The sequence below is a fragment of the Martes martes genome, assembly GCF_963455335.1.
Source record: "Martes martes genome assembly, chromosome: 8".
NCBI classification, from domain to species: Eukaryota; Metazoa; Chordata; class Mammalia; order Carnivora; family Mustelidae; genus Martes; species Martes martes.
Window position 1 is genome coordinate 84,595,319 of NC_137895.1, and position 24,103 is coordinate 84,619,421.

The 24,103-nt window shown below is 52.6% G+C and overlaps 2 protein-coding genes across 3 annotated transcripts; both read right to left on the reverse strand.

Moving 5' to 3' along the window:
* Nucleotides 1-940: 940 nt before the first annotated feature.
* DHH (desert hedgehog signaling molecule) lies at nucleotides 941-5,829 on the reverse strand. The gene is made up of 3 exons (XM_080810654.1): nucleotides 5,257-5,829; nucleotides 2,287-2,548; nucleotides 941-2,007 (listed from the first exon to the last, which is right to left on the reverse strand). Exons 1-3 carry the CDS (start codon nucleotides 5,557-5,559, stop codon nucleotides 1,382-1,384), a joined length of 1,191 nt encoding a protein of 396 aa, XP_080666780.1. The 5' UTR covers nucleotides 5,560-5,829; the 3' UTR covers nucleotides 941-1,381.
* Nucleotides 5,830-7,928: 2,099 nt separating this feature from the next.
* LMBR1L (limb development membrane protein 1 like) lies at nucleotides 7,929-20,899 on the reverse strand. 2 transcript variants are annotated; one of them, XM_080810652.1, is made up of 17 exons: nucleotides 20,547-20,899; nucleotides 17,095-17,179; nucleotides 15,989-16,022; nucleotides 14,826-14,965; nucleotides 14,526-14,629; nucleotides 13,548-13,674; nucleotides 12,527-12,595; nucleotides 12,322-12,386; nucleotides 11,932-12,004; nucleotides 11,757-11,840; nucleotides 11,584-11,660; nucleotides 10,943-11,020; nucleotides 10,723-10,796; nucleotides 10,398-10,488; nucleotides 10,230-10,296; nucleotides 8,724-8,885; nucleotides 7,929-8,521 (listed from the first exon to the last, which is right to left on the reverse strand). In XM_080810652.1, the coding sequence occupies exons 1-17, from the start codon at nucleotides 20,616-20,618 to the stop codon at nucleotides 8,454-8,456; spliced, it is 1,470 nt and encodes a 489-aa protein (XP_080666778.1). In that variant the 5' UTR covers nucleotides 20,619-20,899; the 3' UTR covers nucleotides 7,929-8,453. The 2 variants fall into 2 exon arrangements, with proteins under 2 accessions (XP_080666778.1, XP_080666779.1); XM_080810653.1 differs by having other exon boundaries at nucleotides 10,642-10,736; nucleotides 20,547-20,888.
* Nucleotides 20,900-24,103: the final 3,204 nt, after the last annotated feature.

Consider the following 24,103-nt stretch of genomic DNA (forward strand, 5'->3'; position numbering starts at 1 on the left):
GATCATGACATGAGCCGAAGGCAGAGGCTTAACCCACTGAGCCACCCAGGCACCCCCCTCTGAGCTTCCCATTCTAACTCGGGGCACCTGACTGTCTGAGTTCTTGCCTGTCTGCTGCATTGGAACCTGAAGGTTCTCGGAATACCCAGCCCGGGGAAGCAGAGCCAGGAGAAGGGGAGAGGAAAGGGGGTGTGGGGGGGGTGGAGGAAGCAAGTAGAAACAACAACTAGGACAGGCAATCAAGAAGAGGGTTCCAGTTGTAATGCCTATATGCTCCTTGCTTGGAGAGCCTCCCCATCTTCCCCCAGGGCTTGAAGCTGTTCTCTGGCCCCAGCCCTTCAGGAGAGATAGGTTCCAGCCCTCCGATCCCATTCTTTCTCTTGACCAAGAGTGTGTGGGGACTATCAGTTATAAATTAACTGGGGATTCCCACGGATCATCATTTGGTCCAGTGACATGCCAGAATAAAACATCATCCCCATTCAGACCCTGGCACCAGGGTAGGATGGGAACTAGGCTGATTCAGGGCCTTCAGGGTGGGACCAAGACTGCAGGCTACCAATCATGGACCAGAATTCTCTGAGTATCAGTAATGCAATAGCCTGTGACCTCGCTGGAGCCTCTATAAATGAGAAAGGACATGTGCAGACCCTCTCGCTCCTTCAACAACCCCGGCTCCTCCAACATTCGGTGTGCAAGCATGTGGACAGAATGCTGGTCCTCTCTGGGTGGGAGAAGGGACCAGCAGCCTAGAAAAGCACACGACTCTCTGCTCTCTTTGCTGATCAATTGGGACGCCCCCTCTGATGGGAGGAAGCAGGCAGGAAGACCTGCTGGGCAAGGAGGGAGGAGTCAGAAGTAAGGTATTGACTCAGAGTTGGTCCCCTTCTCCCCTCCTCTGGAGGTGAATCCCCCTCCGAACAGAGATATTTTCCAATAAGCTCCTGCAAGCCTTCCCTTTATTAGGCCACCTGTAGGAAAATGTCAGACATCAGATTGGCTGGCTGTGTCAAACAGTGTTAACGTCGTGCCCTGGACCCTCACCTTGCCAGGCGGGGCAAGCAGATCATTATATTACAATTTATAAATAGAAAATAAAATAAAATAATCGGTTGGGGCTGAGGCGCTCAGGAAGAAGAGGCGAAATAGTCCTCTTCAAGGAGTATCCACCACCTACCCCAACTACCTAGGACCAGGGATCTCCTCTCCACTCCGGTGGAGGTTGCCCCTAAACCAAGCAGTCGGGTCTCGCGTCCATTTTTCTCCCTATCCCCTCCTCCCTGCCTCCCCGAGTCAGCATCCTTTGCTGCCCACACCTCCAGATCTCAGCCCACACGGCCGGGTTTCCGCAGGCGCCTCGAGGTTTCTACTTCGGACGCACTCAGCCCAGTAGCTCCTCCGCCAAGCGATAGAGGAACCGAGAGTACCAGTGCATGCCCGTGGGCTGGACCGCCCCGCCCGGAAGCAGCGCCCCCAGCGCGTGCAGCAGGCGCAAAGGAGCGAAGGCGCGGTGTGCCCACTGGTGACTCTCCAGAACCGCATAGCACGAGGCCAGGACGTCGTTGACCAGCAGCGTCCCGTGTGCTGTGAGTGGCGCGAACACGCCCACGGCTTCCTCGCGAGCCACGCGGGCCACGCGCGCCGGCCGAAGCGCGTCCCCGCCGGGCGCCAGCACCGAGTCCCCCGCGCGCAGCCGGCGCGCGAACACCGGCGCAAAGTCGCCTGGCGCGGGCGCGGGCCCTCGAGCAGCGAACACCAGGTGCCAGGGCGTGAGCAACAGCTTGCGCGGGGGCCGCTCGGTCTCCACAGCCACGAAGGAGGCCCGGCGCTGCAAGTCCCGGTCCAGGAAGAGCAGAACGGGCGTGGGCACCACCCGGCCTGCCGCGTCTGCCGCCAACACCCAGTCACCGCGGTGCAGTTCTCGAAGCCCCTTCCTCTCGCCGCTCCGCAGGCGCACCGTGGCATTTCCCGGAAAGCAGCCGCCTGCCCTGACGGCCAGGGAGTTATCTGCAAGGAACAAGTACAGCGGTGACTGAATCAAGACCAGAGATTCCGGGATGTTGGTACGGATTCTCAAAAATGTGGGTCAAGCCCAGAGCACACCTCGCCAGTCCTGGGACATGTACTTTCCCACGGATCTGGCCCCAACATGGGCAGAGATACAAGGATGGTTTACAACACTAACGGCCACTTGGTCTCCCCTAGGGTCGCACCAGAGCTATGCACCCTCAGTTTCCCGGGAAGAGCCCCCTTTGGGCGGACTTCACCACCCACCCCCTACTGTACCGGCTTTGACCGACACGTGGACGTGGTTGCGGGACTCGTAGTAGACCCAGTCGAAGCCGGCTTCCACTGCCAGGCGCGCCAGCAACCCATACTTATTGCGGTCGCGGTCAGACGTGGTGATGTCCAAGGCACGACCTTCGTAGTGGAGAGAGTCCTGAGCATGGTGGCCGTCCTCGTCCCAGCCCTCGGTCACCCGCAGGCGCACTCCGGGCCACATATTCATCACGGCAATGGCCAGCGCGTTCACCCGCTCCTTACAGCGCTGGCGGGGAATCAAAGAGTCAGTCTACTCACTACCACGACCACCGCAGGGGCAAAAGGGACCTGGAAGGGAGGGTCGATTCTTCTTTGTTTTCCTGGCCCCACACCACTTCCTCCCAGCTTTTTAGTGTCCTGGAGAAGTGAGAACCCGAAGAGGTGGCGTCGTCAATACCCACTCCCGTTTCAGAGTATTGTGGGACAACTGTGGGGTCACCTCAGAGATTGAGAGGGGTTGTCTGTACCTAACTCTTTCCCTACTTTGGACCCCTGCCCCTCACTCGTTATGGGATCTCGGCTCAACCTGGGAGAGGGCAGGAGTTGAGAGGGCGGGTGGAAGCTCTGTCAGGGAGGGGTTGAGCTGCCTGGCTCCCCGAGAGGAGCCCCTGTTTGAGCCTGGCCCCCGCCCCAAGCCCCGGCTGCCCTCCCTCCGCCTGATTCATCTTTTGTTTCGTTGCCTTCCCTGGCACCGGGCATCGCTTCCTTCCTTCCTTCCTCCTCCTCCTCCTTTCGGCCCCTAGCATTAACCCCTTCGTGGTGCGAGTGCCCCCCACAGAAGTGCCCAAGCGGAGCCGTGCGGGATCAAGGCTACTGGAAAAAGGATTTGGATGGCGGGGGCTGCGCGAAGTACAATGGCCATTCTCCGGGATGACTTAACCGAGCGAGAATCCCGGGCCGAGGCCGGGGACGCGCCGGGAGAAGCGGACTCAGCAGCTCCATCCACAAAGGCGCTTTTCAGCCGCCCCGGCTCCGGGAGAGGAAAGGGCAGAAAGCCGCGCCCCCCATGCCTGCTCCCGCCTGCCGGGGCCCCCTCCCCCAGTGCGACCAGCCCTCCCAATTCCAGCTCAGGCTCTGCCAGCCCTGAGCCCCCGTCTCTCCATCTCTGTTCCAGATGCAGCCCAGAAAGGCGTGGGAGTAGCACCTGAGATTAATGGGAGCTGCCCTAGCGCGGAACTGGGGGGCCCCCTGCAGGGTGGGAGTGGAGAGGAGGAAAAGCAGCGGGCTGGAAGCCTGCACCCGGGGGAGTGAGACCGCGGTTATCTGGGCTGCTCTAGTCTGGGAGCCGGAGACCTTGGCGCGCACCATACCACGGACGCGGCGGGAGGAGGCGCAGAGAGGACAGTTTCCTTTTCTTCTCCCCTCTCCGACCTCTCACCTCAGACTTGGTTTTCTCCTAAGTGCCAGAGGGGCATTTCCCTCCTTCCCTTCTTCCCGCGTTTTCTACACCTCCGCAGGGTTGGAGAGCAGGGGAGGGGAAGACAGGAAAAGTGGTAACTCCATCCAACTTTTTGTCGTTTTGTCCCCTAAGGAGGCCCTGAGGCCTTGACCTGCGGGGGCAGCAGCCCAGTGTAGAGCCAACTCAATGGAGGCCTTTTGCAGCCAGGGTGTGGGAGATAAGCAGGACGGAGGGGTTCCCAGGCCTTGTCAGAGCCCCTCCAAGGCCTGTCCCTTGTTCTGGCCCCTCTGCTGCAGGTGGCAGCCAGGGAAAAGGGCCACAATATTCCATGGCCAAGGAGGGAAGGAATGTCCCCTTCCCAATCTCTGAGTAGTAGTAGAAGGAATTCTTTCTCCCCTGGACAGGTTTTCCTAACAAAGTAACCTGGAAAACTATGGCAATTAATCAGAGGAAATCCGTACCCCTCCCTCTCCCCCCACCTCTCCACTCCATACACAATTAGGTGGTGTAATGGAAAGTGTATACACTTAGAATCAGGAGTCCTGAATTCTAGTCCCAGCCATGCCACTAATTAGTTTTAAGACTTTGATTAAATCGTTTTTCCTCTTGGGGCCCAGCTCTCAGCCGCAAAATTGAAGCGAGGAGGTGGAAGAATGTGATTTCCAAGTTTCCTTCCAGGTCTGACATTTGAGATCACTGGCCAGAGGTGGTCCTTCACTCCCAAGGCATTGCTCACCTCATCCTAGGTCAGCTGGGTTCTAGTTGGCGTAGATGTTCAATACATGTTAGTTGAATTTAATTCCAAGGAAAACCTCTGAGCTAAGCTGAACTTGAGGGATGTGGGAACACTTTGATTCTCAGGTGGGCCCATCTGTTTTTTCCACTGAGAACTACTTTTCACCCAAAACAGTCACTTAGACTCTAGAATAGTCTTGCCTTGGTTCTAGGGTCCCTCCCACCCCCATGCTGAAGACAATTCCTGCCCAGCCCCTTCTCAGGTACATGGCCTGGTGACCTAACCCTTGGTCACCTCTTTCCCAGCCTTCTTCAATCTCTTCAGCCCACAGATCTTTTCCACAATCAGGTCAGGAGCCAGGCTAAGGGTAGAGCTTTCTGTCTGCTGCCTCACCAGCTCCTGGCCCCCAGCTCACCCCAGCCCTTCCTGCCTGGCTCGGTAGCTGACCCCCGGTCCACGCCTCAGCCATTTCCCGTCTCGCCTGCCGCCATCCTCTTTTCCCCGCCCTCGCTGTCTCTCCCAGCTTCACTCTCACTAGTCCCTCCTCCCCTCCCCATTCCAGCTTCTCCCCGTTGGAATCTCTCCTATCACTGAGCCCAGTGAGCACAGGTTTGGTTTTTTTTTGTTTTTTTGTTTGTGTTTTTTTGTTTTGTTTTTGGTTGTGGGGAGAGGGACGGTGGAAAGGTAGGGAGAGGAGATCTTTGGGATTAAGGTGTCTATAGATGAAGCCCAGCTTACCCTCCCAGGCTGCCACAGGAGTTGGCAATGCCCTGGCGCAGGTGGGGAGAGTCCTCCTTACCTCGGTCATCAGGCGGTCTGCACCACTATTCTCCTCATCCTTGAAGATGATGTCGGGGTTGTAGTTGGGCACCAGGTCCCGGAAGCGCTCAGAGCCCCTTGCCACTCTCCCCTCGGCAGGCCCACTGGCGCCCAGGGTCCGCTCGGGCACGCTGGGCACAAACTGCTTGTAGAGCAACGGCACGAGCTGCTTGCGCACGTAGCGGCGTCGGCCAACCGGCCCCCGGCCCGGCCCGCAGCTCTGGGCGGGCAGCGCCAAAAGTGCCAAGCAGCACAGGGGCACCAGCCTGGCCGGCAGCGCCATGGATGCAGAGGACTCGGGCTAAAGGGAACGTTCTTGTCCTCACCAGCTCGCCCGTCAGTTGGGCATTTCCCCAGGCACCAGAGAGCGCAGCAGGCAGAGCTGCCCCCAGAGTGCCCTAGAGCTCTTGTGGCTCTGCGCACCTGGCTGCCGCTAGCTCAGCCTACATGCTCCCGGGGTCTGGAACCTGCTACTGACGGGCCATCATAGCAGGGAAGGGGGGTCGTGGGTGAGTGCCAGCCCAGCCTGGCTCTGCTGCCCGGCTCCGGCGCTGCCAGAACACCCCGGCTCCGCCTTAAGTGGCCCCTGGCCCCGCCCCCCGCCCTTCTCCCAGGACCGTCCCGCCCCCTCCCACCGGGGCGGGGGCTCTAGCCAGTGACCGCTGGTCCATTTCGCGACTGAAGCGTGTTCCATCCTGGAAACCAGGCAGGCACCTGTCTAATAAATCCTAGTAGCTTTTCAGTCCTTAGCTGCCTGGATAAGCATCCTTCTACTTCCAAGCCTAAGCTTGACACCAAACCACCCTCCTCCAATACTTGAATTGGATCTTTACTCTTCCAAAGCCTATCCTGGCAGGCCATTGTCCTCTGCTCTCCTCCAGGAAGTATGGGTTCCAGTTTCCACCCAAGGCTAGCCAATCCCTTTGGGCATACAACCAGAAACTTTCTTCTCTGTGGTCCTCCCAAAGCCTCCCCCACTTTCATCTCTCCTTGGCAGTAGTAACCAGGACTGGAAGGGGTGGGTACCAGTGGACCATTTTCTCTGGTAACTTTACAGCCTTCTGGCTGAGCTTCCCCCAGAATCAGGAACAGCTCTCTGTAGTTATAATTTGGTTCTGGACTTCAAACGTCTGCCCTGTCTTGTCCTTGCCAGACATCCAATGGCTACTTCTTTTCAAATGTATAACCTGTCAATTGGAAGATTCTGGAGGGCAGTGGGTACTTAAGGTCATAGTCTTTTAACAGGCTAAGGGGCTCCTCCCTTCACCTTCCATCTAGGCACCTCTCTAGCTTTCTCCCTCTGGACCTCCTGGGGCTCTGCTTCCAACCACTCAGGTCTCATCTCAGAGGCTTGGAGCCTGCAATACTTCACCCACCAATTCACTATTGTTCAGAGGCTTCTGCCTTTGGCTTGGGTCTCAGTCCCAGGTCCTGGGATGAAGCCCCACATCCGGCTCCCTGCTCCAGTGGGAGGCCTGCTTCTCTGTCTCCCACTCCCCCTGCTTGTGTTCTCTCTCTTGCGGTCTCTCTCTCTGTCAAATCAATCAATCAATCAATCTATCTACCTTTAAAAAAAAAAAAAAGAAATCACTTTCTCAGGGGGCCTGGGTGGGCTCAGTCAGTTAAATGTCTGCCTTCGGCTCAGGTCATGATCCCAGGGTCCTGGGATCGAGCCATAGATTAGGCTCCCTACTCCATGTGGGGCCTGCTTCTCCGTCTCTCTCTGCCTGCTGCTCCTCCTGCTTGTGCTCTCTGTCAAATAAATAAATAAAATCTTAAAAAAAGAAATCACTTTCTCTAAGAAGGCTTCCCTGATGTCCTGACACTGCCCAGCTGTTTCCCTGAGAACCAGGAATGAACTGCCAACCATCCTGGTGTTAGAATTATGTCACCCTTACTTGACAAAGCAATTCTTAGCTAAGTGCCTGGCCTATAGTAGGTGCTCAGCTAAGTATTTGTAGCATCCACACTTTTTTGCTGTTCAATACCCACCCCCTGGCTCCATGACTAGCACTTAGAGCAACTTTGTGTACATTAGAAAAAAGTGTTCCTTCCTCAAGACACCTAACTGCCATCTGCAAGAAAATAGTTATAGCAACTGTATATAAGACTACAAAGTCTGCAACTCCAGAAGTTGCACAATACACAAATCTGTATCCTCTTGAGCAGAAACTTTGTCCTTGCCCCCACAGCACAGCAGGGGGACTCACACAATCTTCTAGGCACTTACAGCCTCTGGAAGACAGAGTTATGTTCTTTTCTGAGAACCACAAACCCAGCCAGCCTTCTTTTACTTTGCGTCCAACCCAAGTCAGGGAGGAAAGGGCTGATGATGCTGTGTGCGTACAGGGAGAAGTTATCCCATTCCTACAGCCATGCCCATTTACCGCCAATAACCAAAGCACAGAAATAAGCTGTGAGTATAAGAGTCAGGGGTCCAGCCAGCTTTAAGCAAGGCTAGAGGAGGAGGAGGTTCCCACTGCCTAATTGTATGACCTAATACTAGACCCAAGTCCCTTTTTAAAAAGTACTAAGACTGCAGATGGAGGAAAGGGGGAAGGATGGTAGGCAGGATCTCTCTGTTCTTCTCAGTTGGTAGACTCAGAATTGGTGGGAATAAGGCTGTTCAACAGACACAGAGACAGGCCCTTTAAAAAACCAAAGCAAACCCTGGGATCAACTTTATTGCTGATGGTTGTGGTCTCTTCTTCCCTACACCCTTGTCTCTCTGATGGTCCAAAGCCCCTAAAGGATAGCAGTGCTTAGGCTCTGCTGGGCCAGAGGCAAGGGAGACAAGCTGCCTCCCAAGTCTGCCCCCAGCTCAGTTTCTCCCCTGTCCCCACCCCACCCTATTGCACATCAAATCATGTAAACATGGCTACGGGCATGGCCCTGAACAGCAGTGAGGCAGATTGATGTGTAAACAGATTTGGGACCAGGAGCCAGACCCAGTCACCCAGCCCCACCCCATGCTGAGGCCCTCAGTTACATTTGGAAAAGCAGGGGGGCCTGGTCCCAAACTCTGGCTCAGATTATGCAACAGTGCAGACAGCTCAGCTCCCCTCTACCACCCTCTCAGATTCCAGGTTCTGAGGTCCACCCACCCTTGGGCACCCCTCCAGGCCTGGGCAGCAGATGGCAGTGTCCAGTTTTCTCCCTCCCACCCCCAGCTGGAAGTCATTGGTGCTGGCTCTTCTGAGATGCCCGGGGAAAACCGGAGACAGGCAACGGCAATCTGTCCAGCCCTGGAGAGGAGGGAGGGTGGGCAGTCAAAAGCAGGGCATAGGCCCAGTCTCAGGGATAAGACAACCAAGCCACAGAAGGGGTATATGAGGTACGTAACAAACAAAGCAGACAGCATGCCACCTCTCCTGCTTGGATGACCCCAGTTCCAGAGGGCTCCACCTCACAACCACCCCATTAGCCTGCGCCCCCACTCTCTCTCACCAAAGGCCCGGATCAGCTCTGCCCGCACAGCTGCAGTAAAGGTCTTCACCAGACAGAGAGTGGTGAGGCCTGCGAAGGCTGCGTTGTAGAGGAACACGATGTAGAAATTGCCCAGCCAGTTGAAGCGTCCAAAGTCACCCAGAAGGTCAAAGCGAGTGAGCCCTGAAGTACAAAGGCCAGTATGGGAGTGGGCTTCCCAGCTCCAACTTGGCTCAGAGCACCGTTTTCTGCTGCCTCCTAGTGGCCACATCTCAACACTACAATTGACAGGCTGGCCTCTCCTATGCATTAATTCATTCCTCCTTCCCAACTTGTTCCCAGAGGGAGTTATGGCTATTGAAGAAAGTGTCAGCAGCTAGGCTTACTCCAACTTCCCTTCCAGAGTTCGGCATCTTCTCCAGTGGGACCCTCTCTGGCACCATGTGTCCCGAGGAGCAACCTGGGCCCGCCACTTGTTCCCGGGCCAGAAACCTAAAAGCTGGTCACCCTGTGTAGAGGCTAAAGAGCTTTGACTCAGATCAGGCTGGTTTGGTTCAGATAAAACTCCACCCCTAACTGATTATATGATCTGCAGCAGATTCCATAAAGTTTTGTGCCTCAGTTTCTTTGACTATAAAGTAGGGAAAATAATGGGACTGTGAGAATTAAATGAAACAACACATACAAAGCACAGTATGTGCCAGGCACTATTCTAACACATGAGTCCTTAATCATCATAATAATGTCATCACAAGTCCAAATTTTGGGGCCATCCCCCACTTAAAAAATATTCTTACCTGCAACCAATCTAAAGGAACTAACTAGTGGACCCATAAGCCTGGTTTCCTACTGAAAACCCATGGCATAAATACAATGGTACAGTGGAGACAGTGGGAATAGAAAAGAACCAAACAAAACTGATGTAAATACTAAATCACTTAGGAAATGTGGTTCATGATGTGGTGAAGGGAGAACTCCCATAATACCCTAGGGGTAACTATTACTTTTGAACTTTTGAACATTTTTACCAGGAAATTCTAGATGATAGCTCTGAACGTGGGAGAAGGACTGAGTGTGTTGTTCATGTCCCAGGGTGTAGAAAAAGCACTGGACTGGTGTTTAAGAGACAAGGGTTCTAGCCTGACTTGGCCTTGCTTTAAGTGAGTTGTATAGCTAGGTAAATTGATCAGCTTCCCTGTTTTTTGTCTTTAGAAGATGAGAATGTTTATCGAGGATCCAGCTCACAGGAAGATTTGGGGGGAAATGGTGCTTCTCCACCAAAAAATGGAAGTAAACAGGGGAGGCTGTGGGATATAGCTAATGGGAAGATATGAGCTTTACAGCAACACTATTCTGAAGCTCAACACAAGCATTTTACAGAGCCTCAATTTCTCCATCTGTATAATGGGGGTAGTATCTCCTCATAGGTTGTTGTGGGAATTAGAGAGAGCATGTATATACAATGTATGCTTAGCACCAGTAGGTACTCAGGAAAAGCCAATTCCCTTACCTCCTCTTGCTACTTACCCAGGGTTCGAGAAAAGACAGGAAGTGCTGAGCTTAGGACCAGGAGACAGACACAGTTCCCAATTATCTAGGTGGGAGTAAGGAAAGGGGAGGTGAGAGTAGCAGAGCTGTCAGTACATCGCACCCATGCACGCCCCTGGGAGGCTTCCTTTATTCCCGCCTAGTTACCTGTGTCATGGCTGTGTCGTGCCATCTGGGCCGTAGGCTCCGGAAGAATGGAGAGCTGTAGAATCCCACAACTGAGGATACCATCAGGTAACTGCCACGAGGTTAAGGAAGAACCGGCCAGGCCCTAAGGATGAATGCCTCATCTCAAAGGGAATGGACCTCTCCCCTAACCTTCCTTTCAAATAAAGTCTTTTTTCTTTCTTCCTGAACTGCAAGGTGGGTAAAGACTTGCCCCCTTCCCCATCATTCCCACCATACCTCCCCACCACAGTCCCAGGAGACAGGTTCAGTGAACAGAGGCAATGGTGGGTTTCCAGAAGGATACAAGATGAGTATAACCTGAATGACAGCACCGAAGGAGCCCAGCTTGGAGAAGGAGACCTGGCCCAGGGAGGCATCCTGAGAGATAGAGTGGTGCCACTATGGAGTACTCCCGGCCAGGAGTACCACCCAGCACCCAGCACCCAGCCTTCCCTCCGATCTCAGCTTCTGTCTCCCACCCCAGCCTCTCTTAAGCCCTCCCCAAAAGATACACAGTCCAGTACCTGCATGCCCCGGGGCATGGCAGCCTCATCAATGAGCAGCTCCAGGATGTGGATGGCCACAATGAGCACAGAGAGGCCCTGTGGGAAGCAAGGTCACGGACTCCCATTCCTGCCCCAGCCCACAGCTACTATACTGAGAGCTGAATGCTAAGAACAGACACTCTAGTCCAACATTTTCTTTCCCACTAGCTGTGTGGGACCTCTTCAAGGTTATTGTTAGCAGCAGAGCACCTTGGAGGGTAGTGTAAGACACACCCTTTCCAGGTGGAAGGACGGCAAGAAGTTTGACTAGAAAAATATACCTCCTCCCCCAGATCGATGAAACTTATTTCCAAGTCCAGAACATGGCGAGTGGAGGGATGGACTGATTTCAACCCTTATTTTCACCCCAGAGAAAACCTGTGTAACTACTCAGTGGCCATCTATGACCTTAGGGAAACTCCTTCAGTCCTGTTTCTTCACCTACAAAATGGGGATCAGTGGGCTCAGTACAGGGCAGGACACAAAGGAGGCAATAAGGGAGAGGCAACTACTATTACTGATGATAACTGGGTCCCTGCATCTCCTCCCTCTTCCCTGAGAAGACCTACAGTAGTCAAGAGCCTGCCATTCCTCACCCCCACCAGGAATGGAATACCTACCGTCAGCACCAGCAAGCACAGCATGGCCAGAGGGTAGCCCAGATTCCGCTGCCAGGCTGAGGCCTTCCGCCGCTTCTCTGCACGGGGATGGAAAGCTGTTAGCAAGGGCCTAGACTGACGGGCTACTCTCCCTGGGGAAACACAGGTATCCTCGTCCCTACCAACCTACATACCCAGCAGGACCCTCTGTGTCTGCAGAGCTAGGACCTGTCTGTGCAGCAGCTCCATATCCAAATGCAGCCAGCAAGAGGTGGGATCTGAAGGCAGAGAAGATGGGGTGGCCTCCCAGTCCTGTAGCCCCCACCCAAGCCACAGCCCCTATTCCAGCCAGGGGGAGCCACGACTCACTGCAAATCCTGCGGGTTAAAGCTGCCTCCTCGAAGGCTGAGCAGTACAGCTGCTCCTCTAGGTCTTCTAGCAGCTGGGGACAGGGGAAAGGGAGGGACTAACTGTCAGAGGCTCCCCGATCCTGAGGGCACCAAGGAGACCCCTGCTCATCCCAGGCTCCACAGTCTCATTCACCACCCTGTGGCCAGAAGCTTGATCCAGGCCCTCCCAACTGCCTTTTGCTCTGCCTTGCATGTCTGGTGACCAGCCCCAGATGGTGGGAAGGGGTGAAGGATACAGGAGCCAGCAAAGGCTGTGGCCTTCCACAAGGTGTGTACTACACAACTGTAGGGTAGCTTCACTGTCTGGCTCCAGCTTTGCAGGAATCAAAGGGCAAAGAGCACTACATACCCGAGGCTTGACCAGTAGCTTCCCAGTGACTGAGAACATGCGGGCAAGACCTAGTGGAGTACACACTGTGGGGACAAAAGCCGGTTACCTCCCAGACCCTTCTCTCCACCACTTCTCCTACCCACCCTTCCATTCCCTCTCCTTCCACCCTGGTTACTTTGATCCATGGACCTTGCCCATTCCCTCCAAGACCCTCAACACTCACCCAGGAGCAGCAGGACCCCAAGAAAGGAGATACAGGAGTAGAGGTAGGGGAGGTAGTACTCCCAGAAGTCTAAGGGTAAAAAAGCAGCATGTCAGTTTTTCTTCCTGGGGGCTGCTGGGCCTCAGTGACTAGCAAAGGCACCACACATAAGCCTACAAGGGTTAGGCATGTAATGGTGAATGAGGAAAGCTGGCCTAGCGTCAGCAGAAGAGGGAGCAGTGGGGCTACAGCAAATTGGAGGCCCTAAGTCGTATCTAAAGAACACAGCTACAGGGGCACCCAGGTGGCTCGGCCGGTTAAGTGTTTGCCTTTGACCCCAGGGTCCTAAGATCAAAGACTGTATCGGGCTCCCTGCTCAGTGGGGAAACTACTACTCCCTCTCCCTCGGGTCCTTCCCCTTCCATTCATGCTCTCTCTCTCTCTCTCTCTCTCTCACATAAATAAATAAAATCTTTAAAAAATAAGATGGGAAGGGTGCCTGGGTGGCTCAGTGGGTTAAAGCCTCTGTGTTCGGCTCAGGTCATGATCTCAGGGTCCTTCGATCAAGCTCCACATCAGGCTCTCTGCTCAGCAGGCAGCCTGCTTCCCTTCTTCTCTCTCTGCCTGCCTCTCTGATTATTTGTGATCTCTGTCAAATAAATAAATAAAATCTTAAAAAAAAAAAAAAGATGAGGGGGGGCGAGGAACATAACTGCTATTAGGCCCAGTCCCTGGGGTCTAGTGTGGCTGGATCCTCAACCTTGTCAGGCAAAGCCACAAATCTGGATATTAATATGAAATCTCTCAACTTTTGCATGTCAGCAACTGACTCATTAATATTTTTAATCATTGCATGGGCCTGAGGGATCATTTCTGCAGGTTGGACTTTTCCTGATGTCCATCAGTTTGAAACTTCAGTCGAAGGAACACAGTCCCAACCTTCCCCACCTGAGAGGGATACGGTTGTTCCAGGCAGGGGAGCGCATCAGCCAAGTGCAGAGCCACTCAGCCTGGGGGGAGGGAAGGAAGCCGACCCTCTCACCATAGAGTGACTCCCTGCTGGCCTTGTTGTTGTCCACAATGGCCGATGCCACCCATACCATGCCCAGCACCAGTAGGGTGAGGAGCATCAACATCACCACCGTCTCGTAGACCCGGCCCAGGACACCCTATAGGAGGAGGCAACATGTGAGGGGCAGGATCAACACCAGGGGAAGGAAGGAGACATGGGCTGGCATGGGCTGGGGAAACCAGAGGCGGCTGGATTTAGGAGATAGGGAAGGGCATCTCCCTCTTATTGCGCCAAATTTCTCTGTCCTCCTACCCTACATCTAGGGCCAATCCTCATACCGGACAGTCCTCATGGGCAACCCCTACTCCCCAGATCCCTTCTGCATCCTGCATCCTGCCTTGCCGTGGGAGGCTGACCCCAGAGGGCTGCATCACACAAGCTCTTTGCCTTCTGGTTCAGCCTGCCCAGAGAGAAGGACAGGCAGGGCAGTAGAATGTAGGGAGAGAGAGGGATCGGGGTAGTGCTTCAGTTTCCTTCAATCTCTGTCACTATGGTTTTGGCAGTAGCTGTGAAGCGCCTCCCAGCTTCAACTATCAGCGGGCTCCAGAAACTATTTCCTCCTTTCGCTCCCACAGGCCTAGGAGTGGTAATGACTTCCTGCTAACAGTAGCACCTCAAATTCCTTGTTGATCCCCTTAACTCTGACTGAACCTCTGCAAATAGTCTTTGTTAAAATCTCTTCAGTGGGGCACCTGGGTGGCTCAGTCAGTTAAGTGGCCGACACTTCCTTTCGGCTCAGGTCATGACCTCAGGGTTGTGAGACTGAGGCCCATGTCAGGCTCTGCACTGGGTGTGGAGCCTGCTTAAGACTGTCTCTCTCCCTCGGCCCCTCCCCCTCCCTCTCTAAAATAAGTAAGATAAAATAAAATAAAGTAAATCTTTTCAGTTGACCCATCTGAGTAGAATTCTGTTTCCTGCCTAAATTGATTGATACATTCCCCCACTCACCTTTCTGGAGCCAGCGAAGCCCTCAGACTCAGTGAAGAAGTATGCAAAGGGCATGAGGAAGATGAGGGACAGGTTGGAGAAGAGAAAAACGAGGTTCCAGAGGCCTAGAGCAAAAAAGGAAAAGCAGAGGTGGTTGGGGTGGGGGAGGTGGGGTGACGACTTATGGGTTATGGGGGACCATGTGGTGGAGGAGGGGGCAAGGACAGGGTGATAGAGGACTCATCAGCCGAGGCTGCCCGTGTCTGCATGAACCTAGGCTGTTCCCTATCACCACCCCAAGCTGCAATCAGAGCCACGTACCATGGATGAGGGAGCCATTAAGCCACTGGATATAGTAGTTCCTAGGCAGTGAGAGGAGCACCTCGTTGCTGATAATGGAGAAGGGCAGGAGCAGGACAGCACCCAGGGCGACTGCCAGGGTAAAGGTGCAGAGCTCGAGCCTGGGCAGAGAATGGGTAGTGCCCTTGCTTAGTTCAGACACTCACTTCCCTGGGCCCAAGAAGCCCTGCTCATCCCCCTCGGCACCTATGATTTCTCCTGGAACTACCTGTAGCAGCGACAGACCGAGGAAAGGGGCCATCCAGCTGAGGCTCTACCGACTGCCCCTTAAACTGCCCCTGCAGCAAAGTCTTGCCACGGGGACGGGCACACCTTAGGCATTCATGTCATGGGTCATGACACTTGCCCAGACTATCCCCAGGAACGTGGTCCTCCTACACACGCCTGCCTGGTGCAGTAGGCATGCCAGGCTTAGGGGCTTGTCTTCTATTCTCTGCTCAAAGATATGGGTTTCTGAATTTGCTTTCTCTAGCCTAAATAAGAACAGGGTCACCCCATATGGCTAGGCCCTGCACGAAGGCACCAGGCAAAGGGGGAAAAGAAGCACCTGAAACCGAGCTTCATAGCTAAGGCCTGTGTCCATGGCTGCCTCAAGTGAAAAGAAGAGACACTTTTACTTAGTTGGCCCACCAAGGGGGGAAGGTTGCCTTCTTTTAATCTGCTGACAGGAGGGGTCGTCTCTGTATTTTCCCCGTATGTGCTAAAGAATAATAACAGCCTGCAGCAAGGGCCATCCTGTCAGAACCAAACCCCCCTGCCCCTGAGGGTTCCACCTTCCACATCCCCTGCTCTAGTCCATTTGTCTACGTCCCTGCCCCACTCCTTCCCTGATGACCACTGGGAAGCGAAGCCAAGCTGGAAACATTTCCGGTGACTCAGGCCCCAGCTCACAGTTCCTGGCCAAGAGGCTCCCAGAAACTCCTGGCCTAACCGGGGAGACAGGAACAACAACTTTTCCAAGCGTCCCCAGGGTGAGGTAAAGCCGGAAGAAACCAGAAATGCGGTGGAAGCAGGAACCCTCTCTTCACTGTGTGACACCCCACTCTCCCCCTAGCTCCAAGAGTCACACTAGATCCCAGCTTCTAAAGGCTCCTAGTGCCAGAAGCTGGGGCAGCAACACTTACGCAATCTTGTTGACTGTGGCATCTTCATCGTCCACTACGAGAGAGAGAGAGAGAGAGAGAGAGAGAGAGAGAGAGAGAGAAAGGCATGGGGAAAATGCAAGACATCAGTGGGCAGCTCTGGGGACCATCTGTGCTGCCGTGTGCCCTCCTGTGCCCTCCCTGCCCCAGAAGAAGGGCCTGGACCACACAGTCAGAGTTGGCCTGAGGCTCTGGGAGAGTTCACACTATAAACCCCAAAACATATTCTCTGGCCAAGGTAGCAGGTTAAAGATCTGTGTCCCAGGTGGAAAGAGTACAGGCCAGAAATTCTCTCACTTCCGTCCCTCCTCATGATCTTTCTCTTTGTAGGTTCCTCTTTGCAAGCTGGAAATACCAGAAACAACCAGTCTGGGCAGCTGATGACATCAGTGGCTGGGGGCAGCAAAGGGAAATGAGGCAGGTGGGGGGGGTGGGATTCACAGAGAAAGTCCTCAGGAGAATTAGACTGAGGAGTAGCTGCCTTCTTGGGTGGGGGTTCATGAAGCCTTCTGGAGAGGAGGAAAGACTAGGGTCAGGACAGAATGATCTGGACAGGCTAGGAACTGGGGCCAACGTGTCCCCCCAAATTGCACAATGCCTACAGAAGGAAAGCTCCAATCTGAGCACACTTACGCTCTCTATAAAGAGAAAGGCCACCATCACCAGGTACTGGGGTCCCCAGTGGTCAGGTAGGTCTCTGTTCCTGGGTGTAAGTGCTCTAGTTGAGGACAGAGTTTGTGCCCATGATTATACTGTCCATTTCAGGTTCCCAGAGGGCTTTCACATTAACTATCTCACACGAGGTCAGTGAACTGGTTAGAGACTATTAGGCCCATTTTGTAGAGGATGGAACTGAGGGTCAGGAAAGTTACAGGACTTTCCCGGGGGCTTTATTCATTGCAGACCCTTCTGTCTAGAATACCACCTTGCCCCAGACTGTGGAAGAAGTGAAGCAGAAGAGGCGAAGGTTCCAGAACAGCCATCCTTCCCTTCCCAGCAGGCACCATAGGCCCACTCCCCTGAGGCTGGCCCCATGGCAGCAGGAACACCGGCAACGAGCAGGGAAAAGGGACAGCAGTCAGAGGTACCTGTGGTGAACTCAGCAGGCTTCTTGAAGTGGGTCAGAGCGATGTGGCAGAGGATGTAGAGTGTCGCAAACAGAAGTGTTGAGATCTGCGGCAGAGTGTGAGCTGGGATGAGAAGCTCTTATCTCCAGCATATTCCAGAGCCCTACTGGCCTCTCTGTTAATTCTATGGAGTCACTTTCCCAAAACAAGGCTCCACACTTCTAGGGGTTCCATCTTTCTCCCCAGCATTTCCTTCTAGTCAGGGTCCTCAGGGACCTCTAAGAAGCAGCAGAAGATAGGGAGACAGTACTATGTCCTGCCCGCCCTATGAAGCTTTGCCCTGGAGAAAACAGCTTCAGCTGAAGCCTGGTTGGTAAAGGCAAAGAAAACTCTTAGAGATGCACACACACACATACCTGAAATGGGCCACAGAATCAGAGGGAATTTACTCCTGTCACATTATTGAAAAGGGAAGGTTTCAGGGAAGAAGGGGATGTGTGCACTGTCCTGATACTCTGCTCCTCCTCCCATTCCCCCCTTGCCCCTGCTGCCACTTCGACCCAAGCTCCAGGGAAGAATAAGTAGGAATCATGTTCCTAGACTAAGTCAGAATTTCTAGGGGTGCCTGGGTGGCTCAGTCGGTTGGGCGTCGTCTGCCTTTGGCTCAAGATATGATCCTGGGGTCCTGGGATCAAGTCCCGTGTCAGGCTCCCCGCTCCACGGGGAGTCTGCTTTTCCCTCTCCCACTGCCTCTCTCGCCAGCTTGTGCTCTCAATCTCTCTCTTTCAAATAAATAAATAAAATCTTAAAAAAAAAAAACAAAAAAAGAATTTCTACTCTGTGTTTATTCAGGGGCCCTGGAAAGATCAGGTCTGCTCTGGGCCAACCCAGAGCCTCATTTAATCCCCTGCCCCTAAGAGTAGGCCTTAGTTGGGGCCCAACATCTAAAATCTACAATGTTTCTAGAGCCACATCAGACCTTTTAAAGGCTGTCAATTCCTGGTCCTTATTAAGTGACTTCCAACTCTAGAGCCAGGCTGTCCCATGCCCCTGGGCTTCCAATCCACAGGCCCAGCAGGACTTGGTCAGGTTAGTCTGCACATGTGTGCATCCCTACACTGCCCCAGGTAAGCTGCTGTTGCCCAAGGGAGGAGCCGCTGGTCAGCCAGGCCCTACAATCAGTGCCAGAGAGCCTTGAGATATTATTGCATGTATTTTTAATTTTTTTAATTAGTTTATTTAAGTAATCTCTACAGCTGACATGGGGCTTGAACTCACAACTCTGAGATTAAGAGTTGCACACTCGGGGCACCTGAGTGGCTCAGTCAGTTCATGACCTGCCTTCAGCTCGGGTCATGATCCCAGGTTCCTGGGATTGAGCCCCATATTGGGCTCCCTGCTCAGCAGAGACTGCTTCTCCCTCTCCCTCTGCCTGACGCTCTGCCTACTTGTGCTCTCTGTCAAATAAATAAATCAAATCTTTAAAAAAACAAAAAAAAAGAAAGAGTTGCACACTCTTCCAACTGAGCCAGCCAGGCACCCTGCCATGTTATTGCATATAAAGTATGCCAAGAGAGGCGCTGGGTGGCTCGACTGGTTAAGGGTCTGCCTTTGGCTCAGGTGATGATCCCAGGTTCCTGGGGCTCCCTGCCCAGCAGGGAGCCTGCTTCTGCCTCTCCTCTGCCCCTCCCCACCCCTGCCCCTCCTTTCTGTCTCCCACTCTCTCATTCAAATAAATACATAAAACCTTTTAAAAAAAATGAATAAAGTGAGCTAAGAAAGCAGGATCAGTCTCCTGGGCCCTACAGTCTCCAAGAGGAGCTGACCCCACAAGGAATCTGCACACACATATCTACACATGGAAGGAAGAAGTCAAAGAGACCCAGGAAGAGTGACAGGTCTAGAACAAAATTTTAGCTTTTAGCATTAGGGAAGTGGAGTAGAATGAGTTACTCAGATTGTACTGAACATTTTCTACTGCCTAGTGCTCCCTCTGCCCTTGGGCTTGCGTAATAGCCAGGAAGGTGGGAGGGCTCAAAAGGTCAGGCTGGAGCTCCACGCAGTTCCAGCAGAGGCTAGGTCATTCTCTAGAGCAGGGGATGGGAGCCAGGTGGGGGAGGCACCAGAAGTCTACAGGCTGCCCTTGGCCAGCACTGATGTCCTCAGCTAATAGGACTAAAGAATGGGGGAGACATTTAGGAGGCGGCTTCTCTGTCCAAGGTCTCATCCCTCCCTGTTCTCTGGGAATGTGGGCCTCTGTCCCTACAATGTTTCAAGGCCTGGGCGTGTCTCCACAACATGCCCAACCTTACCATGTGGGACTATCCATTAAGGATCACACAAGGAAAGCTGATCTGGAGTTCCACACATGGACGGATACATTCTCTACTTTTCAGTCCTCCCAGATAAGAACAGATAAGAATAGGTGGTGGCTCACTTTGCCCCTCCTCCAGTCTGAGGCTGCAGGCCAGACTGAGGAAAAATAAAGGATGACCCTATCAGTGGGTTCCCCCTACTCATTAATACTTCCGTCCTTCCAAACCTTTCCTTTTTGCCTTCCATTTAGTGTTTGGGGGTGAGGGCTACTCTGGGAAACTCTGAGAAAAGACATAGGGGAGAGATGAGAATTGAAAGCAGGTCTGAGAAACCTGCAGCTCCCTAAGTATCCCGCCCCGGGGGTTCCCCTGGGGCCCAGAAACAAGGAGTCCATCGCTGTGTGGCAGGTTCAGCTGTTGCACAAGGTGGCAGTGGGGGAGTGAGGAACGCAGCCTGCTGCCTCAGGAGCTCTGGGGAGGAGGGGACCACTCAGAGGGGAAATCCCTGAATGGCTAGGGAGCTAGAAACCTCGGCTTACGGAGTTTCCAACAAGCATCAATGAGGAGGGAAAGAAGGAGATAACTTAGTTGTTCTCCATCTCTACACAGTAAAATCCACCCCACAAGAGGCCTTCCTTCCGAAGTGGGAGACCCACCAAAGTGCCCCGTTCCTCTGGCATGCCACCCCTAAACCTCCCAAGTCTTTTCTGGAACGTAGTTCAGCGTTTGGACGTCTCCGCTTCGTCAAACATCAGCGGAATTTGCGGGGTCTCCCCCATTTAAGCCCATCCCTCTCAGACTATCCGATTACGATCTAAATCACTCGACTCGCAGACCCACGCCCAGAGGCCCCGCAGGGGTGGGGGACTGGAGGGCGGGCGGGGGGAGGGGCGTGCAGACGCGAGGAACGGAAACCGACCCGCGGCTTTGTTTATCGCGCGGCTCCCAACTGATCCGATCTAGAGGTTCACCAGCCCGGGCGCGGGTCCTTCTGTCACGCCGGGGCCATCCGTCGCTCGCCCCTGGACCACGCAGGACCTGACGGCGCTCTGAGCCCGGGTGGTCGCACTCCGACCCGAACTTCTCCCTCTCCCGCGACACCCGCGCTTCTCCCCCGCTCGGTCCCATGTACCGTTCCTGCCCAAGTCCCGTACTCACAATGCACTCGCGAACCCTCTCGTGGAAGAGCTGCTCTCGCACGGATAGCACTTCGTAGTCAGCTGCTTCCATACTCCGTTCAGCATGACTGGGGCGGGGGTGTCTCCGGGCCCGGGGAGGACGAGCGGGGATGAAGCCGCCGCTGCCAAGCACCCGGACCCAACCAAGGAGCCTTTCCTCGCAGCCTGCGACGGAAACTCGGGGTAATCTGGAGCTCAGATTCAGTCGTCCGGACGCCTTAAAGGGGCAGGTACCTCGCGCCTCGTTTTAAAGGGCCCCGGCCCCCTCCGCTCCCTCCCCTTTAAGGTCCGGACTCCTACAACTTTAACGCAAACACCCTCCAACAAGCTCGCAACGAGGAAGCGCAGGTGCTGGTTCTATCTACCCGAGATCCACTGACGCCACAAGGGATGGGCGGGTTTCTTCCAGCGAGCGGGGTTCATTGGCTCCTAAGCGCTGCCGCTCATCCCTAGAGGAACGTTGATTGGCTTGCCTCGAGGAAGGAGGCGGGATCTTTGGGGCCTTTGAGCGCTAGCTCTAAAAGTAAGCAGCCGAGACGTCTCCTTCAGCTCCTGCGGTTGGGAGAGGACGGTTCCTGCTTTTTCGGAGCAAGCAAGGTTTTAATTTGACTGTGGTTAACTGAACCATTTGGAACCGGCCAGCCAGGCAGGATGTGAGGGCATCAAGGGGGTTCCGAAGGGTACTGCTGCTCAGTAACCCAAGGCCTGTAGCAGCATTTTCTGAAATCAAGTTTCTGTTGGGGTGGAACCCCTCCCCTCCACTGCTAGGAGTTTTCACGCAGTCACTTTTGTGGGAAGCCTAGTGCTTGCTGGAGCAAATACTGAAGAAAGGGGTTAGAGAACCACAGGAACATCCTTCTGAAACTTTGAGGAAATACCCCTGGGGGATTATTGCTTAATGGGGCTGAGTCAAATGTTAGCTGACCTCCTACTCTGTGCCACTCACCTTACAGACTTTTATCCTTTGGACATCACCAGCCCTTCAGAGGAAGGTATGATTAGCATTGTAGAGATTAGAAAATGGTGAGCCGTTGTCACGTGCCAAGGCCACACAATTAAGGAATGCCAGTTACCTTCCTGAGACCATGGAATATGAACCGTTGGGGAGGTTCCATCTTTATGGACTTGAACGCCTTCGTCTAAATTGGATAAGCAAGGGAAGGTCAAGAGAAGGACAGAGTTTTGCAAACTGCCCCACTGAAGGGTAGGAGCCCAATTGTAAAGGTGTAGAGTGCATCCAGTTATTTCTGAACAAGAGTCAGAGGCCAGAATTAACAGCTGAATTCTGTACCCTGGTAACTTTTCCAGAGCAAGTTATTTTTGTCCCTTTTTTGCTTCCCCACTGATTTGCAGCTGAACCGTGGGAGATAAAAAGCATGTACATATATACGTATATGTACACACATATATATCTGTGTAGACACATTTGTCTTTGGTGATAGCAAGATAATGAGAGGAGCTAAAGAGCTGATTTCCCTCTTAGCAACCAAGCTTGGGGTGAACTGAACTCCAGCGGGAAGAGTGGGTAGTTAACAAAGAGATGAAGCTAACTGGCTAGGTCCTGGGATCTGCTGCAAGGAAGAAAAGGAGAGCACAGGGAGGCAGCTTGGGCCTATCAAGTGTGTTTTAGGAATATACATACTGTGTTTCATTTAGCTTAAGGTGGTTTTTTTTTAAGATTTTATTTATTTATTTGACAGAGATCACAGGCAGGCAGAGAGAGAGGAAGGGAAGCAGGCTCCCGCTGAGCAGAGAGCCCGATGCGGGGGCTCGATCCCAGGACCCTGGGATCATGACCTGAACCGAAGGCAGAGGCTTTAACCCACTGAGCCACCCAGGCTTAAGGTGTTTTTAACAAATCAGAACAAACATTTAAAAATCAGGATACCTTAAAAATTCAGATTTCTGTCTCTTAGAAGAGCCGGCAGAACTGGGCAACAAGGACATATGGCCCAGTAGATGGGGCAGGATGTGCTCCGGTCTTCCACAGTCCCTATCACTTGGGTAAACCTCCCCAGTTTTTCCATTTATATTGTCAGCCCAGCTGTGCATTGAAGGTTGTGACCTATGCTAACTCCTCTCTACTGCTTCAACTTACTGCCATCTTCACCCTGGCCTTTGGTCACTTCTCGGTGGATCCTGCCAAGCTCTTTCCTTCCTTAAGGTTCTGTACTTGATATTTCCTCTTCCCCTTCCCCTTCCCAGTTTGTTTTGGCTGACTTCAGTTGCTTTCAGGTTTGAGCTTCAATGATACCTGTTCAGTGTTCCCCCACTACATTATCTAAAGCAACCTAATTTTGTCACATTATTTATAACAAGTTACCATAACTTAATTTGCTTGCATTTATTTGTTTGTCTGCCTCCTCCATATAGGCTTGTAAAGGGAAACAATCTTATTTGTCTTTTTTTTTTTTTTTTCAAAGTAGGCCCCAGCATGGAACCCAATATAGGGCTTAAACTCATGACCTTGAGATCAAGGCCTGAGCTAAAATCGAGAGTCAGATGCTTAACAGACTGAGCCACACCAGCACCCCATATTTGTCTTGGTTGTAGTTATTTCCCTAGCCCTTAGCCTGGTACATAATACATGTAGACACTCAAATATTTACAGATGTGATTAGAAAAGATAGCAGGCATTGCTGATAACCAGAAGAGCTGAGTTCTGGTTCTAGCACTGTCATCCTGGACTAAATGTCATTTGCAAAGCTAGAACACCCTTCAGATTGCTTCTAAATCTAAAAATCAAATGTTCACAGTCCTTTGCAGTTTACAAAGTGCTGTGACATCACCAAAGCCACAGACTATTAAATCTGATTCTTACAACAACTGGTTAGTATAGACTCTGCTTAGAGACTTATCATCCAGAATGTACAGTGATGTACAACTGAAGTAAACTTTAAAAGGCAAAATATCAATAAACATATGAACTTGGAACTGCATAATAGAAGACAAGCTCAAGGTCAGAACAGAGAGAAGGAATCTAGAATACTTTGTAGAGAAAGTAGTTTTGAGCCCAGTGACAATCTGATTTATTTGCTCACAAGTCCTTGAGCCCTTGTTTACAAATCCATTGGAAGCCCAATAACTTTCTTTTCAATGCCTATGTTTAGGGGTGAGAGATTTTCTGGTTACTCTATTACTACTCAAAAACTATGCAAAAAGACACTCCATAATAAATTTTTTAAACTTATCACATCCCACTTCGTCCAAATCCTGTCTACTTGCAAGGCTCAACACCAATAATGTCTTCTCTTTCGTTCTTTCCTGAAGGGATTTCTGCCTGTATAGTTTCAGTTATTTAGTTCGGTGAACAATTAGGCATATATGCGCTGTTTCATAACATTATCTTGCGCTATTATTTAAATCTTTTGTATTGTTTAAATTTACCTCCATTTATATCTTTTCTCCTTTCCCCTCTCCTTCAAGAATTGGAAACCTGTATTTGGCTTCTAATTAATCCCTTTCCTGCCAACCTCCGTGCAGTTCTCATAGTAAACACTCAATGTTTGTGGATTCAATCTGCTTATGAGATTAGTA

What these genes read in the sequence shown, in the direction of transcription:
- LMBR1L (XM_080810653.1), bottom strand. Translation starts at nt 20,618, where the DNA reads ATGGAAGCAGCTGACTACGAAGTGCTATCCGTGCGAGAGCAGCTCTTC. An exon ending in TAATGGCTCCCTCATCCATG is followed by an intron (nt 14,630 to 14,825) that starts GTACGTGGCTCT and finishes TTTTTGCTCTAG; the next exon opens with GCCTCTGGAACCTCGTTTTT. An exon ending in CAGCAGGGAGTCACTCTATG is followed by an intron (nt 12,596 to 13,547) that starts GTGAGAGGGTCG and finishes TTTTACCCTTAG; the next exon opens with ACTTCTGGGAGTACTACCTC.
- DHH (XM_080810654.1), bottom strand. Translation starts at nt 5,559, where the DNA reads ATGGCGCTGCCGGCCAGGCTGGTGCCCCTGTGCTGCTTGGCACTTTTG. An exon ending in CAGACCGCCTGATGACCGAG is followed by an intron (nt 2,549 to 5,256) that starts GTAAGGAGGACT and finishes ATTCCCCGCCAG; the next exon opens with CGCTGTAAGGAGCGGGTGAA. An exon ending in CCACGTGTCGGTCAAAGCCG is followed by an intron (nt 2,008 to 2,286) that starts GTACAGTAGGGG and finishes TGTTCCTTGCAG; the next exon opens with ATAACTCCCTGGCCGTCAGG.